Below are 18,987 nucleotides of genomic sequence, written 5' to 3'. Positions count from 1 at the left end.
TCTCTTGGCTGAGCTCGTAAACGGAGGGTGGCCTGTAAGGTGTTGTTGTAGCACGTCTCTAATACAAGTCTTCAGTAAGTGTGATGGGAACTGCTCTCCTTGTTATATTGGTTCTATTGTAAGGTAACCCGAGGCTTACTTACAGTTGTACAGCAAAGGAAAGGGTGGGAGTTACTCCTCTTTGGAATCTTTCTACTTTCAATGTTGGTATTTGGCTTTGAATTGTGTGAGGTGATGGACATAGCGGAATAGGCTCAAAGCTTACTCGGGGTCCCTGCACTGGGCAGAAACTGCACTGCAGCCCTACATTGGAAATTGAGCTGGGAATCCCTTCACAACTGGACACCTAAATGGTCTGGGACAGGGGTTTGTGCCACTGAGAGAAGAGCGAACTGCAGGCTTCTACTTCTGTGCGGCCAAGTCAGCTGTACCTGGCTCTTACTGTTCCTCTCAGAAGTCATGTAATCATTCCTGGTGTGTGTACAGAGAGTGTAACTGGCAAAGGCAGGAATAAGGTCCTGCACTGTACGAGAGAGTGATGAACTCATTTTGAAGCAATAAAACCTCTTCACCATGAACGTCATTCTTGGTGAATGTCAGAGGTGGTGTTTATTTGTATGAGTACAGAAACAGTCTTAAAAAGGCAGATCTGTTGAAACAGTCTTAAAAAGGCAGATCTGTTGGCCAGTTGTTGTCTACTGACAGTGATATGACTGGGCTTTAAAACATGGTTTTCTTTTTTGGGAAAGTTATATCGTTGCTTGTGAAGTATACCGGTATCATTAGTACATAATAGAGTAATACTGCCATGTTAGTACTTGTCTCCTACACACTTTTGAGTGAAACATGATCAAAACATTCAAATATTCTGACAATAAACATACATGCACCATCAGTTAATATAGCACTGTTTAACATTAAATTAAACATACATGCAGTAGAACACAATATTTTATGTTTTGTATACACACTCCAATGTGAAATTCTACAGAAAAATTTATCTTTAGCATATGTAGAGATAAGTGCATTTCCTGAAATACACTTCACCTTTAGGGCATTTATTGGTAAATCAATTTGATGGTGATAAATTTTATTAGCCTTTGATTATCTTAGTTTATTAAAAATAGATAGTTTTATACATTTCTGTTAATTATAATTAGACAAAAAAGAAATCTTACATCTTAATTTCATTGTTTATTACCTTTTTAAGGAACTTTTTTTGTTCCTAACAGGCCTATCCTCTGTAACAATGTTGGCTTGATTACAGGAAACATTTGCAAAGGGATCAAAATACACTTGGATAGAGTAAGAAAGGTGTCTATCTTAGTTCTCATTAATAATTAGATGTCTGTATTCATAGGTATAAGTTGTTCTGGCTGCTGTTGTGCTGGATGTCTTTGACAGCTTGAGGAAAATTGGCCCCCCAAAATAAAAACCACCAGTGCAATATTTCCATAGTTCAGAATTGTCCTCATTAATTCAAGGTTATAGTATATAAACTATATCAGATGTCTGAAATTATTCAAAATATCAAATACAGTGACTCTCCTAAAGGGAAAAGTAAATTATATTAAGATTGATGATATTGTAATTAGTTACTACAGTTAATGGATTTTTTACTTGCAACGTAATTGATTCACAAAGAAATCTAAAAACTACTTTATGAAATTTTACAGAAAAAAAGAAATGTTTATAATCTTGCAATTTGTTACTTTTAGTACAGGACTACCAAGTCTTTTATAGACTGCTGAGTTTTAAAATAAATAAACTCAACATAGTTTTAAATGGGGAATGTTTTTGGCTTTCTGTGTCTGTACTGGTGCTTTGGGGTTTTTGTAGTTTGTTGACTGCTACATTTCAGAGCCAACTGATAGGCATGCTCATATGTGAAAAATTTTGCTGTATTCTGTGTGCATATGTTTGTGGAAAAAACCCTGCAGATGTATCTTTTCTTTTCAGCTTGTTTTTTTCCTACATAGAGTTACAATTAATACAGGTGGCTAAAAAAATTATTTGTAATTCAATTCCAAATGTAGTTCCTGATGCACACGGATTAACTGTCTTTCATAGTTAATATAAATGTCGATACAGGAATTATTTAATGAGAAACTTTCTTTAAATTAAATCACATTCTAAATTTGAAAATTAAAATTTAAAAATTATGGAAGCTTCTGAGTTTTAGTAGGATCATTTTCCAGTTAAAAATCTAAAAATCATTGATATCTTTATTTTTCAAATACAGAGCTTAATTACTATTGAAAGCAGTGATTTATCTTTTAACAGTATATTTTCTAAAAAGTGGGTTATAATAGAAGCTATCTTCCCTTAAAATGGCCAGTCGTGTGAGCCATAATGCTCATTGATAGTAAAATCAATAGAGCATTGATTCTGAGACTTAATCCGTGGAGACTGTTGTTCAGAACAGCGGACATAGCCTAGTAAATACCGAGTGCTGTTTAAAGCACTTAATGCAAGAGGCTCTGCTGTCTTCATTTCTTTTTTCTTAACTGATAATTCATAATAGAACGTGGCTGCGAAATGTTAGTTTGAAATCTTGGTTTATATATTACTATATTGTTACCATCAGGATATGTGGACTTTATTCAATCACTAGTCACTTTTTCAGTACATCAATTAACAATCCTTAGTATATAAGAAAGCAGTTACTTAATGAATGTATATTAGTATCAAATTAGATTGTACATGTATTTCTCTGAAGATTTCAAGGAAGAACATCTTATGTAAAATCTTATCAACCTAATTTGTTTTAAAGATGGTTCTGTTTCTAAAATATTCCCTTCTATTATCACTAAAATCTTGTAAATATCTTAGTATTTTTTAAAGGCTAAAACTTCTACTTATTTCTTAAATAAAAGTTAAGTATAAAGTTTATTTTTAAAATAAGCTATTTTTCTGAACAGAGTTTGTATTAAGGTATCAGTAGTTCATTTGTTCTGAATTACTGGGAAAAGAAAAACATTACTAGTTCAAATTTTACAATAATAGATGTTAAACATAGTATTTTCATAGTTGTAATGGAAGATAGAATTTTGTAATATGAATTTTACTTCTGGTATCATTCAGAACCTAGCAGAATCCTGAGGTGTTCAATCTTTTATACAGACATAATGGTGCCAACTTGAACAAATGTTTTATCAGAAGTTAGCTTTTCAGATATGCACTATATTAAGGTATATTTTTTAATTGAAAACCGCTGCTTCTTTTTCAGCTTAAAATGAATTTGCTTGTGGAAATTTTTTTTTTTTTTAGTATATCTCCAAGGTATCAATTTAATAACTATCAAAGTAGCTAGTGCAGTTGTTGCATTTAAATTGATTTACATGTCAAGACTGGCAGTTTAGCAGCTGCGCTATTATTCCTGGATTGGTCAATTTACTTGAGAAAAACCTACTACTGAGTTCTACTGACCTGCATGACAATATAGGCCCTATTTCTATTCCTGTAATTAGGCCTGCGACTAACTCAGAATATTTTTAATTAAAATATTTTGGTCAATGTGTTGCACCAAATTAGGCCTTTCAGTGCAGATTTAATTCTGGAAATGGTGTGATTAGAATATGTAATGAGTTGTGTTCAATTTAAGATTAACAGGTTGTGCATCTTGAACATACAGGTTTTTTGAGTTTACTGTAGAGATTTTTTGTTTGAAACTTTACTCTGAAAAGTTAATTTTAAAAAATCTGGTTTACATGTCTGTGTTTTGTTTATTTTTAAATTAATCAAATACTGTAAATAAAAGATCACAGAAAAACTAAGATATTTCTGAATATCTGTATGAAGGAAAAGGGATTGTCATAAAATAGTTTCTAACAGTTGGTAGGGTTAGAAATTAAACAGTTTTAAAATAGATTGATTTTGAAGACAGATTTTCAAATAGAAAATCAAAAACTAGTGAACTTTGTTTTCAAACATCAATATCAAGCCTCTAATTGAAACTCTTATCTTACAAAGAAGGTATGATAAGTCTGGCATGCTTTTACCTAAGGGATTTTGTGGTACTAAAGGACAAAAACCAAAAACAGAGATACCTCTCCCTTCCCCCCAGCACTTGCGCATTTAATTTGTAAAAGAAAAAAGGGTTTGTGGTGTTTGAGACTTTTGTTCTTGGCTACCTATTTAGTTGTTTGTGGGTTTTACTTACTTTGATCATGGAGACCTGCCCACTGGTTAGTGAGCACATAGAACGGTAGAACACATCGACATTTCTGGAAGTCTCTTACTGCAGAAGTGAATGAACTTGGAGGGGGAGGGGGGTAAGTGTTGCAGGAACATTTGAATTTTTTTTTTCCCCTGCCCCAGTGTTTAGAGCCTGTTTGTTTCCACATGCAAGCCTATCTGCTGACAAAACAAGGCATTGCTCTCTAAAAAAAAAATAAATTACTAAATGATCTTTTGTGTGTATTATTCAAGCACTCTGTGGATTATCTTTTGTTTTATAATTGGATAGTTTGGCTTATTTCATTTTTAGCTCTCCATGAAAGCCTGTTATGTTTGCTACTGTAGGTATGATGATATTCTAATCAATGGACTACCAGATTGGCGACAGCCTGTGTTCTACTACAGGCGGGTGAGAAAAATGAGCAATGCTGAGCTGGCATTACTCTTGTTCATTATACTCACAGTGGGTCATTATGCTGTGGTTTGGTCAATCTACCTGGAAAAACAGCTGGTAAGTATTGGTAATAAATCAAACTTGCTTCAATTATTAGTACCAAATTTCCTGTAGAAGTTTCGTATTATAGAGATCTCTGCCACTTCCCCTGGCTTGAATTTGGATTTTTCATGTTTTAAAATGATTATATTTAAAATTATGATAATTACAGAATGAGATATTCAGCATCTCAGAAAGAGTAATCTAAAAAACACCTAATTTTTCTAGAATTGGTAATAAACTGCAAGAGCTTGTCCTGGGTTTTTAGCTGGAAGGAAGAAGAGAAAAAGTCTGTCATTTGTTGATGAAGAATCATATGCTACTGTAGTCATATCTAGGGTTTAAAAAAATCAGGTTTTATTTGTTTAAAAGTTAAACTTGCTTTGCCTTTGTTCTAATCTAAATGCTTTTTAGGTTTGGGTTTTTCTTAACAGGGTGGGAATTGGTAAGCAGTATAAATCACATTTTTTGATTTTTTTTTTTTTTTTCATAAAAGTCTGTTGCACTTAGTAGACTAAGAAAAAAACTAAGCATAACTTGAAAAATATTCATACATTAGCATCTATTTACTTTTTTTTTATTTTCCACTGCATTATTGAAGTTGATGAATGAGAAAGGAGGCAAGTTGAATGCTTTCTCCTCTTAGAAAACTTTGATTGCTATGGAGATACACATGAGTGACAGAACTGGACTTCATGTGTGTTTAAAGACTGGATACCATGGCAACAGTTATTGTTAAGATAGATCATTTTACTTAATCATGTAGGACCCCAGAAACATTTGCATAAATGCTACTCTACTGTTTACCCTTCACAGAAGAGTCCCAGTAACATTTGTGGTTTACATGCTAATGATAACCTGTAACCGTAGTTCTTTCTACATCAAGGATGAACTGCTTAGCAGAAAAAAGAGGGAGAAGAAGAAAAAAACAGGCGGTAGGAGTACAGATGAAGCCAAACTTGCTGCTCTCGACAAAAATGAAAGGTGGGAAAGAGCTCTCTTGTTTTCTGCATTTTAAAACATTCTTTCAGCTGCTGATTTACTTCTCTCATTTTCTTCTTGCATCTTTGAAATACTCTGTGAGAAAAATAACTGTATTTGTAGTAACAGCCATTGCGGATATAAAGTGCTAGTGTAGATGTGTTTTCAGGTTTGGATTTGTAAATAAACACGCGGTGTTTATTCACCAGATCAATAATCACGGAAAGATTAAAGCTGAATTAAAGGCATCTGTCTCATAAAAGAGTATTATTTCTATCTAAGTTGAAATTTCTAATTTCTAGTCTAAGTTGATTTTAGAAGATTTTAGAACTTTTTCCCTCTTTAAGGGTTTTTGCCTTTGATTACAGTTAACAAATTTCAATTTATTTGAGCTTTAATTTATTGCTCTTTGAGCAAGGATTTTTTATGGGGTTTTAATGTTTGTCTGATTAAATGCTTTTTATCTGATTAACTTAAAAATCAGCATGTTGGTAAGGGCTTCTAACACATTGTTTGTCAAGGAACACATAGGGAAATAGTGACTTTCAGTACACTCCAGTAGATACCACTATTTCTTCTATTGATTCATAGAAAGAAATAAAAGGTTTAAATAGTTCACACAGCAGGGGCATGAACTGGATCAATGAGGGATGGAGATCAGAGACCATTCTGCCTGTCGTCTCTCCTGATGACATCAGTGAGCAATGCTCCAGTGAACTGCAAATGACATTAATTTTTATGTATTGTTTTGTTTATGCTACAGTCTTCATATCTGGTTGTCAGCACTTGAGAACACTTGGTTGAGGCTTGAGTGGTTTTTTGGTTTGTTTTTTTATTTAAACTAAAGTGATTATGTGGCTTATGAATTTATTTTCTGTAAGAAAAGTCCTTTTAGGAGATCAAAATACAGAAATTATTGGAAGTTAGCTGTTACATATTTTGAATTAAATGTTTTAAATGGCTGTTTATTAATATGTAGTTAGACATTTTTATGGGAGTTGACAAGTGCTTATCGTCTTAAAGGATAATGGGAAAGTTCTGGCTTTGAGATTGTGTGGAAATAATGAAAAACCTACAATTTCATTTGACTGCAGGGTACTGGACAAACCACAATGGCATGATTTACTTCCGTGCAAGCTGGGAATATGGTTCTGTCTCACAGTCAAAGCTTTACCTCAGTTATTTCAGGTAACAGTAATGATGTTAAATTGTGTTACTTAATTTTTCTTGATGGTGTTATTATGCATAATCAGATGTGTAGCACTTGTTCTTAATCAATTTTTTGGCTCAAACACATAGCATATATATATATGTATCTATAAAGAGATTACTCTTTGGAGGCAAATTTGATGTCATAAATTCATGGAAATATGAATGTATTTTAAATGCATAATCTTAATGAGCTAGGGAAGCAGTTTCTGTTAGGCAAAACTACAAGAATAAATGATGGGAGAGGGATAATATATATCCATCTAATTAGGAATAGCAGTATTTTTTAAGTGATGTTAACAAAAGTACTTTAATCTCAAATCAGCAAATACTGTACTTTCATAGCAAATTTTAATATGCCATTTAAATTTGGGGTAACATTAAAATTACTTTATATGATGGAATTTCTTTAATTCACTGGATAATGATACAAATTGATACCTAAAGTTGCTGTGGTAAAATAACAAAGGTATAGTTGTAATTTATAAACATCAATGTGGCAGACTTGCTCGCTGTTATTGTGTTTTAATATAATATTATGAACTGTAAAATCCAGCTGCTATTCAGTCAATGAAGTACTGTCAGATCAGTTACCAGAAAAACTTTTTAAATTCAACTGCTCTTTCTTTGCATCTTCCTTAAATAGACTGTTTGTTTAATACCTTTGCCACTGGTAATAGGGATCAGGCAATGTGAGGTGAATTTTTCTTTGGTTTTACAGAAATGTTGAGTGTTAATTTAAAAGTATAAGTAGTAGAAATGACAGTGTTTGAATTTTGTCTGTGTTCAAACTTGAAAAAGACTAGGTATAATTCCTACTCTCTTACTTAAATCCTTGTAAGAGTTATAAGTGCAATAATGCCTGGGCTTCCAGCATCCACTTTTATAGCTTTTAACTTTTCCTACAAACAGAGGCAAAAATTAATCTCTTGCTCTCTCAAAATTTTCATTAGCATTTTGGGGCTGTTTTATTAAAAAAACATTTGTTTTTGCATGGTCGTAAAGCAAGTTGGTTATGCTTAATCAACTGTTGTGTCCAAATTAAGCTTTGATGTTCATTTCTCATCAAGGTGAGTCAGATAGAAAATAATTAATGTCAGCAAACTCTGTTGCTGCATTTTTGAAACTTTATTCATAATTATAATACTTTTCCTTTTGCTTTAACTGCAAAATTTTTAAAAATCACACAATGCAGTAAGATCAGTTAATAATTTAAATTTAGGACTTCTTGTGGGCTTTTTATAATTTTTATAATATTAAGATAGTGTTATGCCGGTATAACAGGTTTCAGGTTTGCTGTTCAAAAAGCAGCTCCTATGCCTGTCAGAATTGTTAGGAAAAAAATACAACAAAAACGATGTTTCATGCTGTGTAGAACTTAGCCTTTGTTTGGATTCCTAATCCATTTAATTAATAGTACTAGAAAAAGAGCTGTCCAGTAACTCTTAGAAAATTGGAGACCAAGCAGGGTTTGGTGTCAGGGGAAGCATATTGTAGAGGAATTCAGAGCAGGAAGTCTTTGAAGCAAAGAGGAATGAAAGAGATAGAGGTTCTAGAGTAAATTGGCCCATACATAAATGACACTACTGCTTCACTGCAGGGTGTTTTATTGTTGTTGAACATGACCCACTAGTTACATGAGTTAAAATGCAATAAACCATAAATAATCTTCAATGTTAAAACTATTCAGGACTTTAGGTGACAGAAATAAATTATTGTAGCTTATTATTTATTAGTTAACAATACTTAGTATCACCTCTTCTGAAGAGCAAAAGAACAGCAGTTGACCTCATGCTGGAGCTATGTTCTGAAATGACAGCTGAAATGATACCTGGTATGTTGTAACTACCTAGACAGAGAGGCCCCTGGGTTCTTTTTGATTTTGATGTGTATTTAACATTTTGGCAAGATCTGCCTTAATGACCAACATGGAGCAAAAAGTTATCTGTACTTGTAAGATCACACCCTGGTACAGAGGTCCTGTTTTAAATCTCGATGCTTTTTTCTTCAGTAATACACAGGCTTGAGATTTCAGAGTACTTCATGCTTTTGATGTAAATAAAACCACTAAGGCAGAAGATGAAGGATCCTATAGATAGTGAGTAGTGTTACATGCCGTATTGCAAGTTATCAGGATGGATGCTACAGATTTTAGTTGTTTATTGTTTTAATCTAAATGATTTCTCCAGTCATTTAAGAGCCAACAAATTGTTTTCAAAATCTGTCGTTCAGCTACAACTAATCCAATTGTAGATGAACTTCTAAAAATGCATCTATATTTAAAAGAACCATGTTTGGGACAGGAAGGGGGAAGTGTTAGCAATGCTTTTAGCTGAATGTTGCTCTGCCATTGAGCAGAAAGAGCTTTTTCAAAGCCCTGCCAGTAAAACAGCTGAACTGTTTCCTCAAACTAATGAAGCAGAAGCACCTGCCTGAAATAGACGCAAGTTCTTCCTCAGAGGAGACTGCAATAAAAACCCCTGAAAGAAATCAAACATAACAGCATAACAACAATATCAACAAATAAAACTTTTTAGCCCTTCTTGTACTGATTTTTTTTTCACCTAGCATCCATCTTCCCCCGTTAGTTAATGTGAATATTCTTCTTGCAACAGCTGTGTCTGAGGATTCAGGTTGCCGAGCTTCTGCTCATGCCTGGCTCTCATTTATCCAATTGAATGTCTTTCTCCTATTTCCCTTCCTCCTTCAAAATGTCAGATTTCAGAAGGAGGCACTTAAAATAATTAAGGTGGGCCTTCACTAAAGAAAAATGCTTTGTTTGTATGCCCTTGTGATGGCCTATGCCATTTTATTGTAGCCTGCATTTTATGTCAAGAAACTGGAAGAAAAATGTATAAGAGGAGGATGAGAGAAACTAAGAAAATGAATAGGTTTTTTAAACTTGACAATTGTATTTTGAGAGAAACTACACAGGCTTTTTTATCCACATATTGAGTTTAGTTAAATTTAGGAGTGAAAACAGCATTTTTAAGTTTGTTCAAAGCAGTAAAGGAAGAAATAATACATAAAATGTATCATAAATCAAATATGTGTGCTGTGAAGGAAATATTAAGGGGAGTGTAAATTACATTGCCTATTACCAAGTTTAATTCTTGTAATGTAGGATAAGAAAAAAATAGCAAAAGAATGAAGATTGTTTCTAAGGCCATTTTAGTTAATGCTTTCATGAAAATGACCTGGAAAAAGGCAATGTATTTTAAAAAAAAAGGGGGAAAAAGAATCCCCAAAAACTCAGTTAAAATGCTTATTGAAACTAAAATATCTTCTTAGAATGAAATAAACTAGCTACGTGTAGTGTGCAAGAATTTCAGTTCAAATTGTGTATGCAACACAGAATAGACAGTTGTGTTAAGTGTACTTATGTTTTGGGGGAGAGCTGCTGTAAGTTAATTTCAGTTTATTCCAAAACCACCTGACTAGAGGGTGGGCTTTTTTGGATGTACGAACATAAAACTTAAGAAAAGTGGTCCTTTTGAAAAATGTTTTTAATTATTCTTCACATCTTTTTCCCTTCAGAAAACAGAAGATAGGTATGTTTCTTAGTGATCCTGTCAACTTTTCCTCCACACTGATGTGGTGAAGTTTAGGACTGAATGTCTTTATTTTTACACCAACTGAATTATGAGCCTGCTGTTGTCCTGTGGGTAATGGAGCAGAAAGCATTTTTGTTTGTTTTGGACAGAAATGGTTTCTTGTTAAGAAAATAAAGTTTCCTTCTTCAATCTGTAATCCTGTAGGTGTAGAGCGCACACCCTTGCAGTGAGCTGTTGGGAGAGCTGGTGGCTCACCAGTAATGAGAATGCAGTTAGAGCTCAGTACATAGTTGCACTGGGTATAACCTTGTGAGATTATCAACAAAGCTTTCAATTACAATTGAAACTTGTGTTTATAAAGACCTTTTTGTAGCACAAAGTGAATTAAAACAAAAAAGCCAGTAATTTATTTTTATGTAGACTACCAGATGGTAATTACTGTAGCTGATTTAGTAGTCTGGAATAGATTCAAACTAGTGACCCAGAGGTGTTTAATTTCTTGGCATTTTTTCCTCAGGTTTTCTTTTAATCCATGATCACAATTCAACACCTGTTTAGAGATGGTTCAGCTTTTGGCCTTAAACGGATTGGCAATGTGTCATTAAACTCAAGAGGCTTTGCCAGCAGGGCATCTCCTTTGGCAGGTTAGCTTCCAAGCAAGATTTGATTAGGTCAGCAAATGTATTTGTGTGTTGTTTCTGTCTTCAAATGTGACTTTATATAAAATTGTGTGAGATTAAAACAAAATTTATTGCATTTAATAACATATGCCTTAAAAATATTAAGGAAAAAAAAAAGGATTTATTCAAGTCAGTAAGGTTAAATATCGCTCAATTTCCCAGCTTTACAGGGTTTTGAGGGTTTTGACATGTTCCAATTTACTGTGTAGCACCAATGTTGGTATAATTTGTGAGGAGGGAGCAATTGCAGGATGTGTGGCACAAGTGATTGCCCATTTGCTCTATTTCTTGCCATTCTGCAGCTGTTGGGAGCACCAAAGTAAGGATGAAGCTCTTGACCCTGAGGTCAATTAGAAGCTTAGAAGCAGGTCAGAGGAGAGGGGATGGTAAAACAAGTATTCTGGGTGTATGCAAGTGAGCAAAAATAATTTGTGTCTAACTGGGTACTCCTTGAGGCTGTGGAGGAAAAATGTGCTGCAAAAATAGTAAAAGTTTTAAATAAATGTAAGACAGTAAAGAAATTTGCTTTTAATTGTCTGCTGTGCTGTGGCAGCTCTTTTATATCCCTTACTGTAAGTCGACATGTCCTGCCACATGAGTGTAACTCGTGTGTATGAGGCAATGCTGGCTCTCACTTATTGCTACTGGTCTGCTCACTGTGAGGCTTCATGTGGTGTGAGGTGGGTCCCAGAGAGGCCTTGCAGCACGGACCTCTGTTTCCCCTTCTGGCTGCCTTTGTCTCACCACTGGGCACATGGAATTCCCAGCAGAGACTGCAGTGGCACAGCCAGCTGCTGTCACATGGTACACCGAGGCTTGGGAACCACGCCACAACTGCCCACGGGCTGTACACAGCTGAAGAGCCTCCCCACACCTGGGATTGTTCTACAGGCAAAGCACAGCTTTTTTTATTATCAAGGAGGAAGCAATGTAATTCCTATTTGTTTACTAGGTTGCCTTTGGGCAAAGAGGTAAAAATGCCAAAGAGAAGTATAAATCGTAATGTTCAACTCTTTTAAAAAAGTTATTTCGTACACATTGATATCACTAGTTCAGAATCCTATCCAAAGAGTATTTTTGCTGTGGTGTAATGACTGGAAATTTTATTGCATAGAAATAGCAAATTGAAGGTCAGCTGGTAGAGTAAATTTAATTTAACTCCTTTTTTTCCTCTCTTTTTAATATAAATTACATACAATAATACTGTGCTCAAAAAGACCAAAAAAAATGGTTCAATAGCTCTGTAAAATTATTTATTTTTTGATGTAATTAAAATTATTCCAAAGAAAAGTATTTCAGTATAATGATTTTAAGTATGCTTGTGAGAAAGTTTTCAATTAACAGTGAATTTTGTTTGTGTCAATCCTTTACCCAAAGAACTAAAATGTGAGCTGTTTCTATCACAAAATCTGAAATGAAGATTCTCATACAGCAAGTTGTTTCAAGCTGTTTGCTTTCTTTCTCCTAATCTCCAGTTTCTTTTGAGGTAGACCAGAAAGCCAGGAAGATTTAATATTTACTGGAGGGAAAAATACCCAAATAACAAAAACCTAAAAACCACAAAGCAAACAAACCAACAAAGTCTCATCAAAAAGCCAGGAGAAGCCAAAATGACTGAGTCTTACTCAGAACAGAAGTTTTTACTTCTACAATTAGTACAGTTTGAATAAATGCTGTATCTCTTGATTTAAAAGCAACAAACTAAAAACCACCTAAAACCCCAAGCAAGACCTCAAACCCTAAAACAAATGAAAGAAACTCTTGAAAGTTCAGTATCAGGAATTTCTGTATTTCTGCATAACTCGGGCTCAGCTTTGTCTGGGCAATCTCAATTTAACAACATGAGATGATACTGTTATAAAGAAAGGAACTATATTTTCAAGAATCTTTCAGTATTCTTCATTCTTATTTGTGATTAAATATGAGGGTAATCACAGGATTTTCCTATACATGTCAGTTTAAATATAATTTAGATATACTAACTGCAGAATTTTGCATTTCCAATACATTCTTTTTTTCATTCTGTTCCTTTTTGGAAAGTATATATTTGAATTTATAGTATAAAAATCAGCATATATCAGCCCTCTACTTTATTCTTTATGCTTAACTAATTGTATGCTATACTGCTTTAATGGTGAGAAGAAATATTGTATTAGTTTTGATGTTTTTTTGAAAACTTCTTAAACTCCTGCAAATGAGAACATATTTCTGATTAGGTGAGGTGGAATTTTAGTTAGAATTGTTCCAAGCTTTGTATCTGTGCCTTTTTTCTCTGTATCTTTCTATCCCAGAAGTACAAAAATACTGCTTTTCTAATGTCTTTTACCTCTTGAAGGTGAAGTGTACATTAAGTATAAAATGTTGATGTTTTGAGCTGTAAAATCGTTACTGAATCATGGGGAAGGAGCATTAGATTGGAAGAGACTGTATCTGTATTGTCAGTTTCTTTAGTGCCCTAAAATTCTTGTATTGAGACAAAATGACTGCTTAAATTTATCACTTTGGAAAAGTAAAAAATCTGAGCATGAAACTATTTTGAGAAACTTACACTACCAAAACTGAATATTCTTGAAAATAATTATTCCTGTTGAGACTGATTGAAAGCTAATGAAGAATAAATTGAAAGGGGCTTGTTTACATTAAGGCAGAAGTTTTCTTCAAAGGACTTCCTATGTTCAGTGGTTTTCCAGTGTTTTTTCATTTTGACCTATAAAGTCTAATACACATAAAATTTGTGTCTGTGGATTAAAGTCTTTACTCAGGTATGCTTTTTAATTTTTCTTTACAACCTGTAGAGCCATTCTTATTTTTTGTGGGAAGGATTTGATTTTCAAATCTTAAAAATCCGTTCTGAGTAAAGCTTTTTGTTGTTTTGGTTTTTTTCTTTGTTTTTCTTTATATGTATACATTTGTGTATGCTTCAAATTGTGCCGTTTCCCCTTTTTTGTTATTATGGTACTAGCCATAATAATCTTACTGATAAGATAAAAGACTGATGCTGCCTTTGTTACCTGCATATTACTCCATTTGTAGTGGTAATCCATTCTATATCTATAAAGCAACAATACTACCAAATTTCATTTACGTGCTTCTGACTAGTATTCTTTGTTGTTCAGCTATTGTGTCTCATTTTCATCTGAGCCACATTTCCAATTGTTCTGTGATTGACGTGCTGGAGAGATTGACAGTTACCCCCTAGTGCCTGCTGTCTGGAGATCCCACAAGCAATAATGGATTTTACACCAGAATTTAGCATCAAATATTGGCTTTCAGTGTCAAATGGGTTAAATTTAAATGCCAGTTAATTGTAGCCATTTTGAAATCATAGCCTTAAACAAAAGTGTTTTTTGGATATCTGTAAGTCTGAGTCTTCTGTATGCCACACAACCCAAATGTTTCAAACTCAGCAGAAATGAACTATTGCTTTAATGGCTGTTTCTGTTTCTTACTTTTGCAAGTAGGCCAAACCTTGAGAGTCTAAGGAACATTTCCAGTGTAGTAGGGAATTCTTATTTCAGGTAAACCAAAAAGAGAACCAGTGCTGATCCTTATTTTGTAATTCAAGTATGTCTCCTCAAAACCTACGTATCTGCTGTTAATACTAGTCCTCCTGTAATTCCACCTTTTTTTTAGCCACAACTCTACTTAAAGAAACCCCTCTTCCCCAATCCTAAAATTATTAGCATGTGAGATGCTCTCTTCTGTTATGTTTCAGAAGCAAAAAGTTATGTAAACCCTTTAAAATTACTTTTGTGTGCAGAGATTTCCTACATAAGACTGGCAAAAAAACCCCAACTTTCTATTTCCTGTACCCAATTTAAAAAATAATAAAAAAAGACGGTAAGAAGAGGTGTTTTGAAAGGAGGTGGAACTTTACTTAATCTTCTGTGAGAATATATCAGAGTTGTTCTTCAGGCATACTGATCTGTATCTATGAGATGTCTCCAAACCACTACAAAGTTCTGCTCAGAGTTTGGTCACTATTCCTGCCATATGCTTCCAACCTCCTTCAATTAGATTTGAAAAGGTAGATGCAGGTGTACCATAAAGAACAACTGTTGTATATTTGCAGGGAAAATGGGATGATTTTTACGCTAACATTAGAGTCAGCAATAATGACTGCTCAGATTTTTCTTTTCAAGATTTCTTAAGGTGTCTTATTTCATGTTGATGATACTACGTTTTGTTCAAATATAGCTGAAGCTATAAAAAATATTTACTACCATTTTGCATTCAAATTTGTTACCCTTTATCTGGAAAAAGCAGTACTGTTAGTGTAATAACACCAAAAAGTATTTTTGGGTAAAAGTATCTCAGATTAAGTCTGTCTAATACTATAATTAATTTTTATGTAATACAGTAAACATTCTGCATGCTTGATAATGATAAATAACAGTTTTTCTATTTCAGCATTTCTATTATGGATTGCTTATTTTTGAATGAGTACAGAAATCCCTTAAACTGATGAGAGTAAGAAAACTCTCCATATTTCTTACTTCAGCAATCTGGTAGTTCATATCGGAAAGATTTCAACAGTAGTCTATAATTACTCATTCATCAGATTTTGGAAAGGTGTACTTTATTGTGGTGAATGTGTGGCAGGACTTCTAGTTTTATGTGTACATTTGCTTTATAGATTGCCGATTAGAATCTCATCCTTGGAGGAAAAAAGTATATTTTCAACACTTTAATGGCAATGTAGAAGTTGGTTGGAAAAAAAAAAAGGAGGGGGGGAACGAGCTGGCACATGCATTTAATGTTACCTTCATGAGTTCACATTAAGGTGATTGCTGCCTAGCAGTTAGTTGCCTTTGCCCCTGCACACACTACTCTAATGAAAAACATCTCTTTTTCTCTTGAACTTCCGGATTGCTGATTTGAACAAAGTGCATGCATGGTCTCTGCAAAGCTGTAGGTAGTTTCTCTAATCATTTTGCTTTTCAGGTTGTCAATGAGCATCATAGTCTATATTATCAACGCTATTACATTTGAGCCTTTATTACACAAATTCTCTGTTTTAGACTGAAAATTGCTGTAACTCAAGGGAGCAAATATATCTTAATTTTTTTCTTTTTTTTTTCTTTTCTTTTTTTTTTTTGTGAGGTTAAGTGAGAACTTAAAACAGAGCCTTTGCAATTACTTGTTTGTATAAGGATGCTAATGCCATTGCAACATTTTCTTAAAGGATGCCAGACAATTATATATAGAATATAAAGAAACAAAAATGAAGGCGAAAGAAGATGCCCTGGCTAAGGCTGAACTTGAAACACTTCAGAGTGAGTTTTTACCACTGTCTTAATAAACAAAGATGTAATACAATATACCTTCTACATAGGATGTATATGAACGAACGTTTTTCTAATCTTCTAAAATACATTCTTTATATATTTCTCTACTGCTATTAAATTTAAATAAGCCATTAATTTCATGGCTAATTTTGCAGTAGAATGTTGGTTTGTTCCTATCAAAGCATACAACTCAGGTGGTCAGCTGGATTGTAGCAAGAACAACATACCTTGCTAGAAATATTGCTTTACGGGAGGGGAAGATCTCAAATGTACTCTCATTTTGAGAAATGACCTCTTGGGTTTTTGAGCATTTGTATTCTCGTTGTTTGTAAATTTTTTTTTTAAAGAATATGTTTAATAATTCTTTTGTGCATATTAAGTTGTTTTTTGTGATAGAAAGTGACAATAACTTGAATTTCCAAAAGCATGGATGCAGACTTCAGAGATGGATTCATGCTATTGTTGAAAGAAATGCTTTAAAATTTTTATACTTTTATAAAAGACCAGTGAACGCAATTAACATTTCCTTTAGTAAAGTATTCAGAATGATTATAGGTGACTTTTCCTTTTTTCTTTCAGTTATTTGCTTTTAACAGTGATTAAACCTACCCTCTTCTGAAGACAATTTTAAGAGTTTTCTGTCTGTGTTTGTATGTGCATGCTCGCTTTATTTACTGTACTTAAGTGCATGCTTTTAAGTTCCTTTATTCTGACAAGTGCATTGAGTGCTTTGTGATAATTTACTAGCTTGGAGTAAGCATAAGCCTTTAGGTACTTAAAATACAGCTGCATTATTTATATTTACAAAATAGCTTAATTTTGTAAAATCAGCAAAGAGATCCAGTTCCAGCAATAATTCTCAACTTATCTGTAGCTGAGTCTATTTTGGGAGAATGGATAACATTCAGTATCTCAGTGAGCAGCATGGACTCCAGCCAAATCTAGCAAAATAGTGCGTTTAATGCTTGTTAGGAAGGCCTGCCATTATGTTTGAGATACCTACCACAAAATGGGCCCTTGATAAAGGTCTTGACTCAAGTTATTAAAAACTTGTTAAATTGTCAGATAGTAATGTGTTACCATTGTTCAAAATTGCTGGCATGCATTCCTCATTGAAATCTGTGAACTACTGTTTTAAAAGGACTAGTTTTTGAAAACAGAAGTGCAAATGAAATTATAGTTATTAAAATCATAGTGTGCACATTCGTGTGTGTCACCGAAAGGCCACATGTGAACTTCTAAGTATTTCACCGCTGCCAGGTTTGTCGTGAGAGTAACTTTTTTTGTTGTTATCTCCAGCAGCAGTGCACACCCCTGAGAGGTACAAGATTGGTGAGTTTGGCCTTCCAGGTCACCCCTGACCTCTCACAGAAGCACCACTCTGTCCCCTGTCACTGCTGGGTGCACCTTGGCGTGACTCCCATGTCTGCCAGGTGACCCAGTGTCACTCGTGTGAGCAGGGGCCAGTCCTCACCAGTCTCTGGCTGGCATCCTGCCCTCCCCTTGTAGGCTTGCTGGCAGGGAGCAAGGAGGATTGAGAATCATCACCTGTAATTAGCAGAGTGTGAGATTTGGCATGGAATTGTTTGGTCAGCCGTAACAGTGCTATAGATGGGCAGCAGAATGAGCTGTCAGTTACCTTTTTTTTCTAATAAGTAAGACTCCCAAGAAAGGAACAAGAGATGCATCCATGTTATTGTAGGCAAAAAAAAAAATTATATCATTTTTTCCTGAAGCTTGCATGCAAAGCATCTGCTAAATTTGCTTATTTCATTATGTTGCTCTGCATTGTCATGTCACAATTAGCATAGAAAGGTTGTAAATTTTGTTTGCCCCCATTCTTCTTAATTTTAGACACTATCCCTGGGATGCAAGGTCATAATAAAGGTTCCATCTATTTAATTGAGTAAATATATCTCATGCTGATTAGCAATAGCTGTTTTATGGTGATTGTTTTTTCATGCCCTAATTGCTAGTTTGCCCCCTTGTCTGTCTGTTTTCCTGCTGAAACTGTGCAGTATTCTGTATTCTGTAGGCAGCTTGAACTAAAACCAGGTACTAGTTCACCCTACTGAGTATGGTACTGGAGGAGGAAAATATAGTTTGCTAAACAGGAAAGAGAGGATAGTATTGAGATGTCATTAAAGTTCTATTTTTGGGAAGGAGTGTGAAAAAATAATTTCTTGGTAAGTCAATATTATGCAGTTGTGATTTCTTTTTCTGGCACTTTTGCTGCACTTCTCAATCCATCCAAAACTGTCGTTACCACCTTAATAAAATACAGCAAATTTTACCTTACAAAAACGAGCAACTTATAATACGGTCTTAGGTTTCTAGGAAATACGGTTTTATAAGAATTACAGAGAGCTGTGTATTTTAGGTAGAAAGGTAGAAATGGTTTACATTACATTTTCTGATGCATTTTTCACATTTAGATGTAAGAACACCAAGTTTTATTTTTAAATGGAAGTGCTTTAATTAATAAACTTTCTTCCAACTTCTCCCTCTCTTGCTGTGTCACGTGTGTGAGCCCTGCATCAGGAAATGGTTCTTTCACAATGGATAGCCCTGTTCTTTGTAGTCATAGGATATAAAGTACAGTA

General features: G+C 34.1%; 1 protein-coding gene across 1 annotated transcript in view; it reads left to right on the top strand.

Annotated features, from left to right (window-relative positions):
• Positions 1 to 18,987, top strand: part of DNAJC1 (DnaJ heat shock protein family (Hsp40) member C1) — a 108,622-nt gene that overhangs the window by 40,349 nt on the left and 49,286 nt on the right. The window contains exons 4-7 of the mRNA XM_086860522.1: positions 4,525 to 4,690; positions 5,559 to 5,656; positions 6,748 to 6,841; positions 16,282 to 16,372. Coding sequence (XP_086716648.1) covers positions 4,525 to 4,690; positions 5,559 to 5,656; positions 6,748 to 6,841; positions 16,282 to 16,372 — 449 coding nt within the window. The remainder of the gene's footprint in view (positions 1 to 4,524; positions 4,691 to 5,558; positions 5,657 to 6,747; positions 6,842 to 16,281; positions 16,373 to 18,987) is intronic.

Source organism: Cyanistes caeruleus, chromosome 1, assembly GCF_971803275.1.
Source record: "Cyanistes caeruleus chromosome 1, bCyaCae1.hap1.1, whole genome shotgun sequence".
Lineage (NCBI taxonomy): Eukaryota > Metazoa > Chordata > Aves > Passeriformes > Paridae > Cyanistes > Cyanistes caeruleus.
Note: the sequence above shows the minus strand (reverse complement) of the source record. Positions and strands in the feature narration are given on the sequence as shown.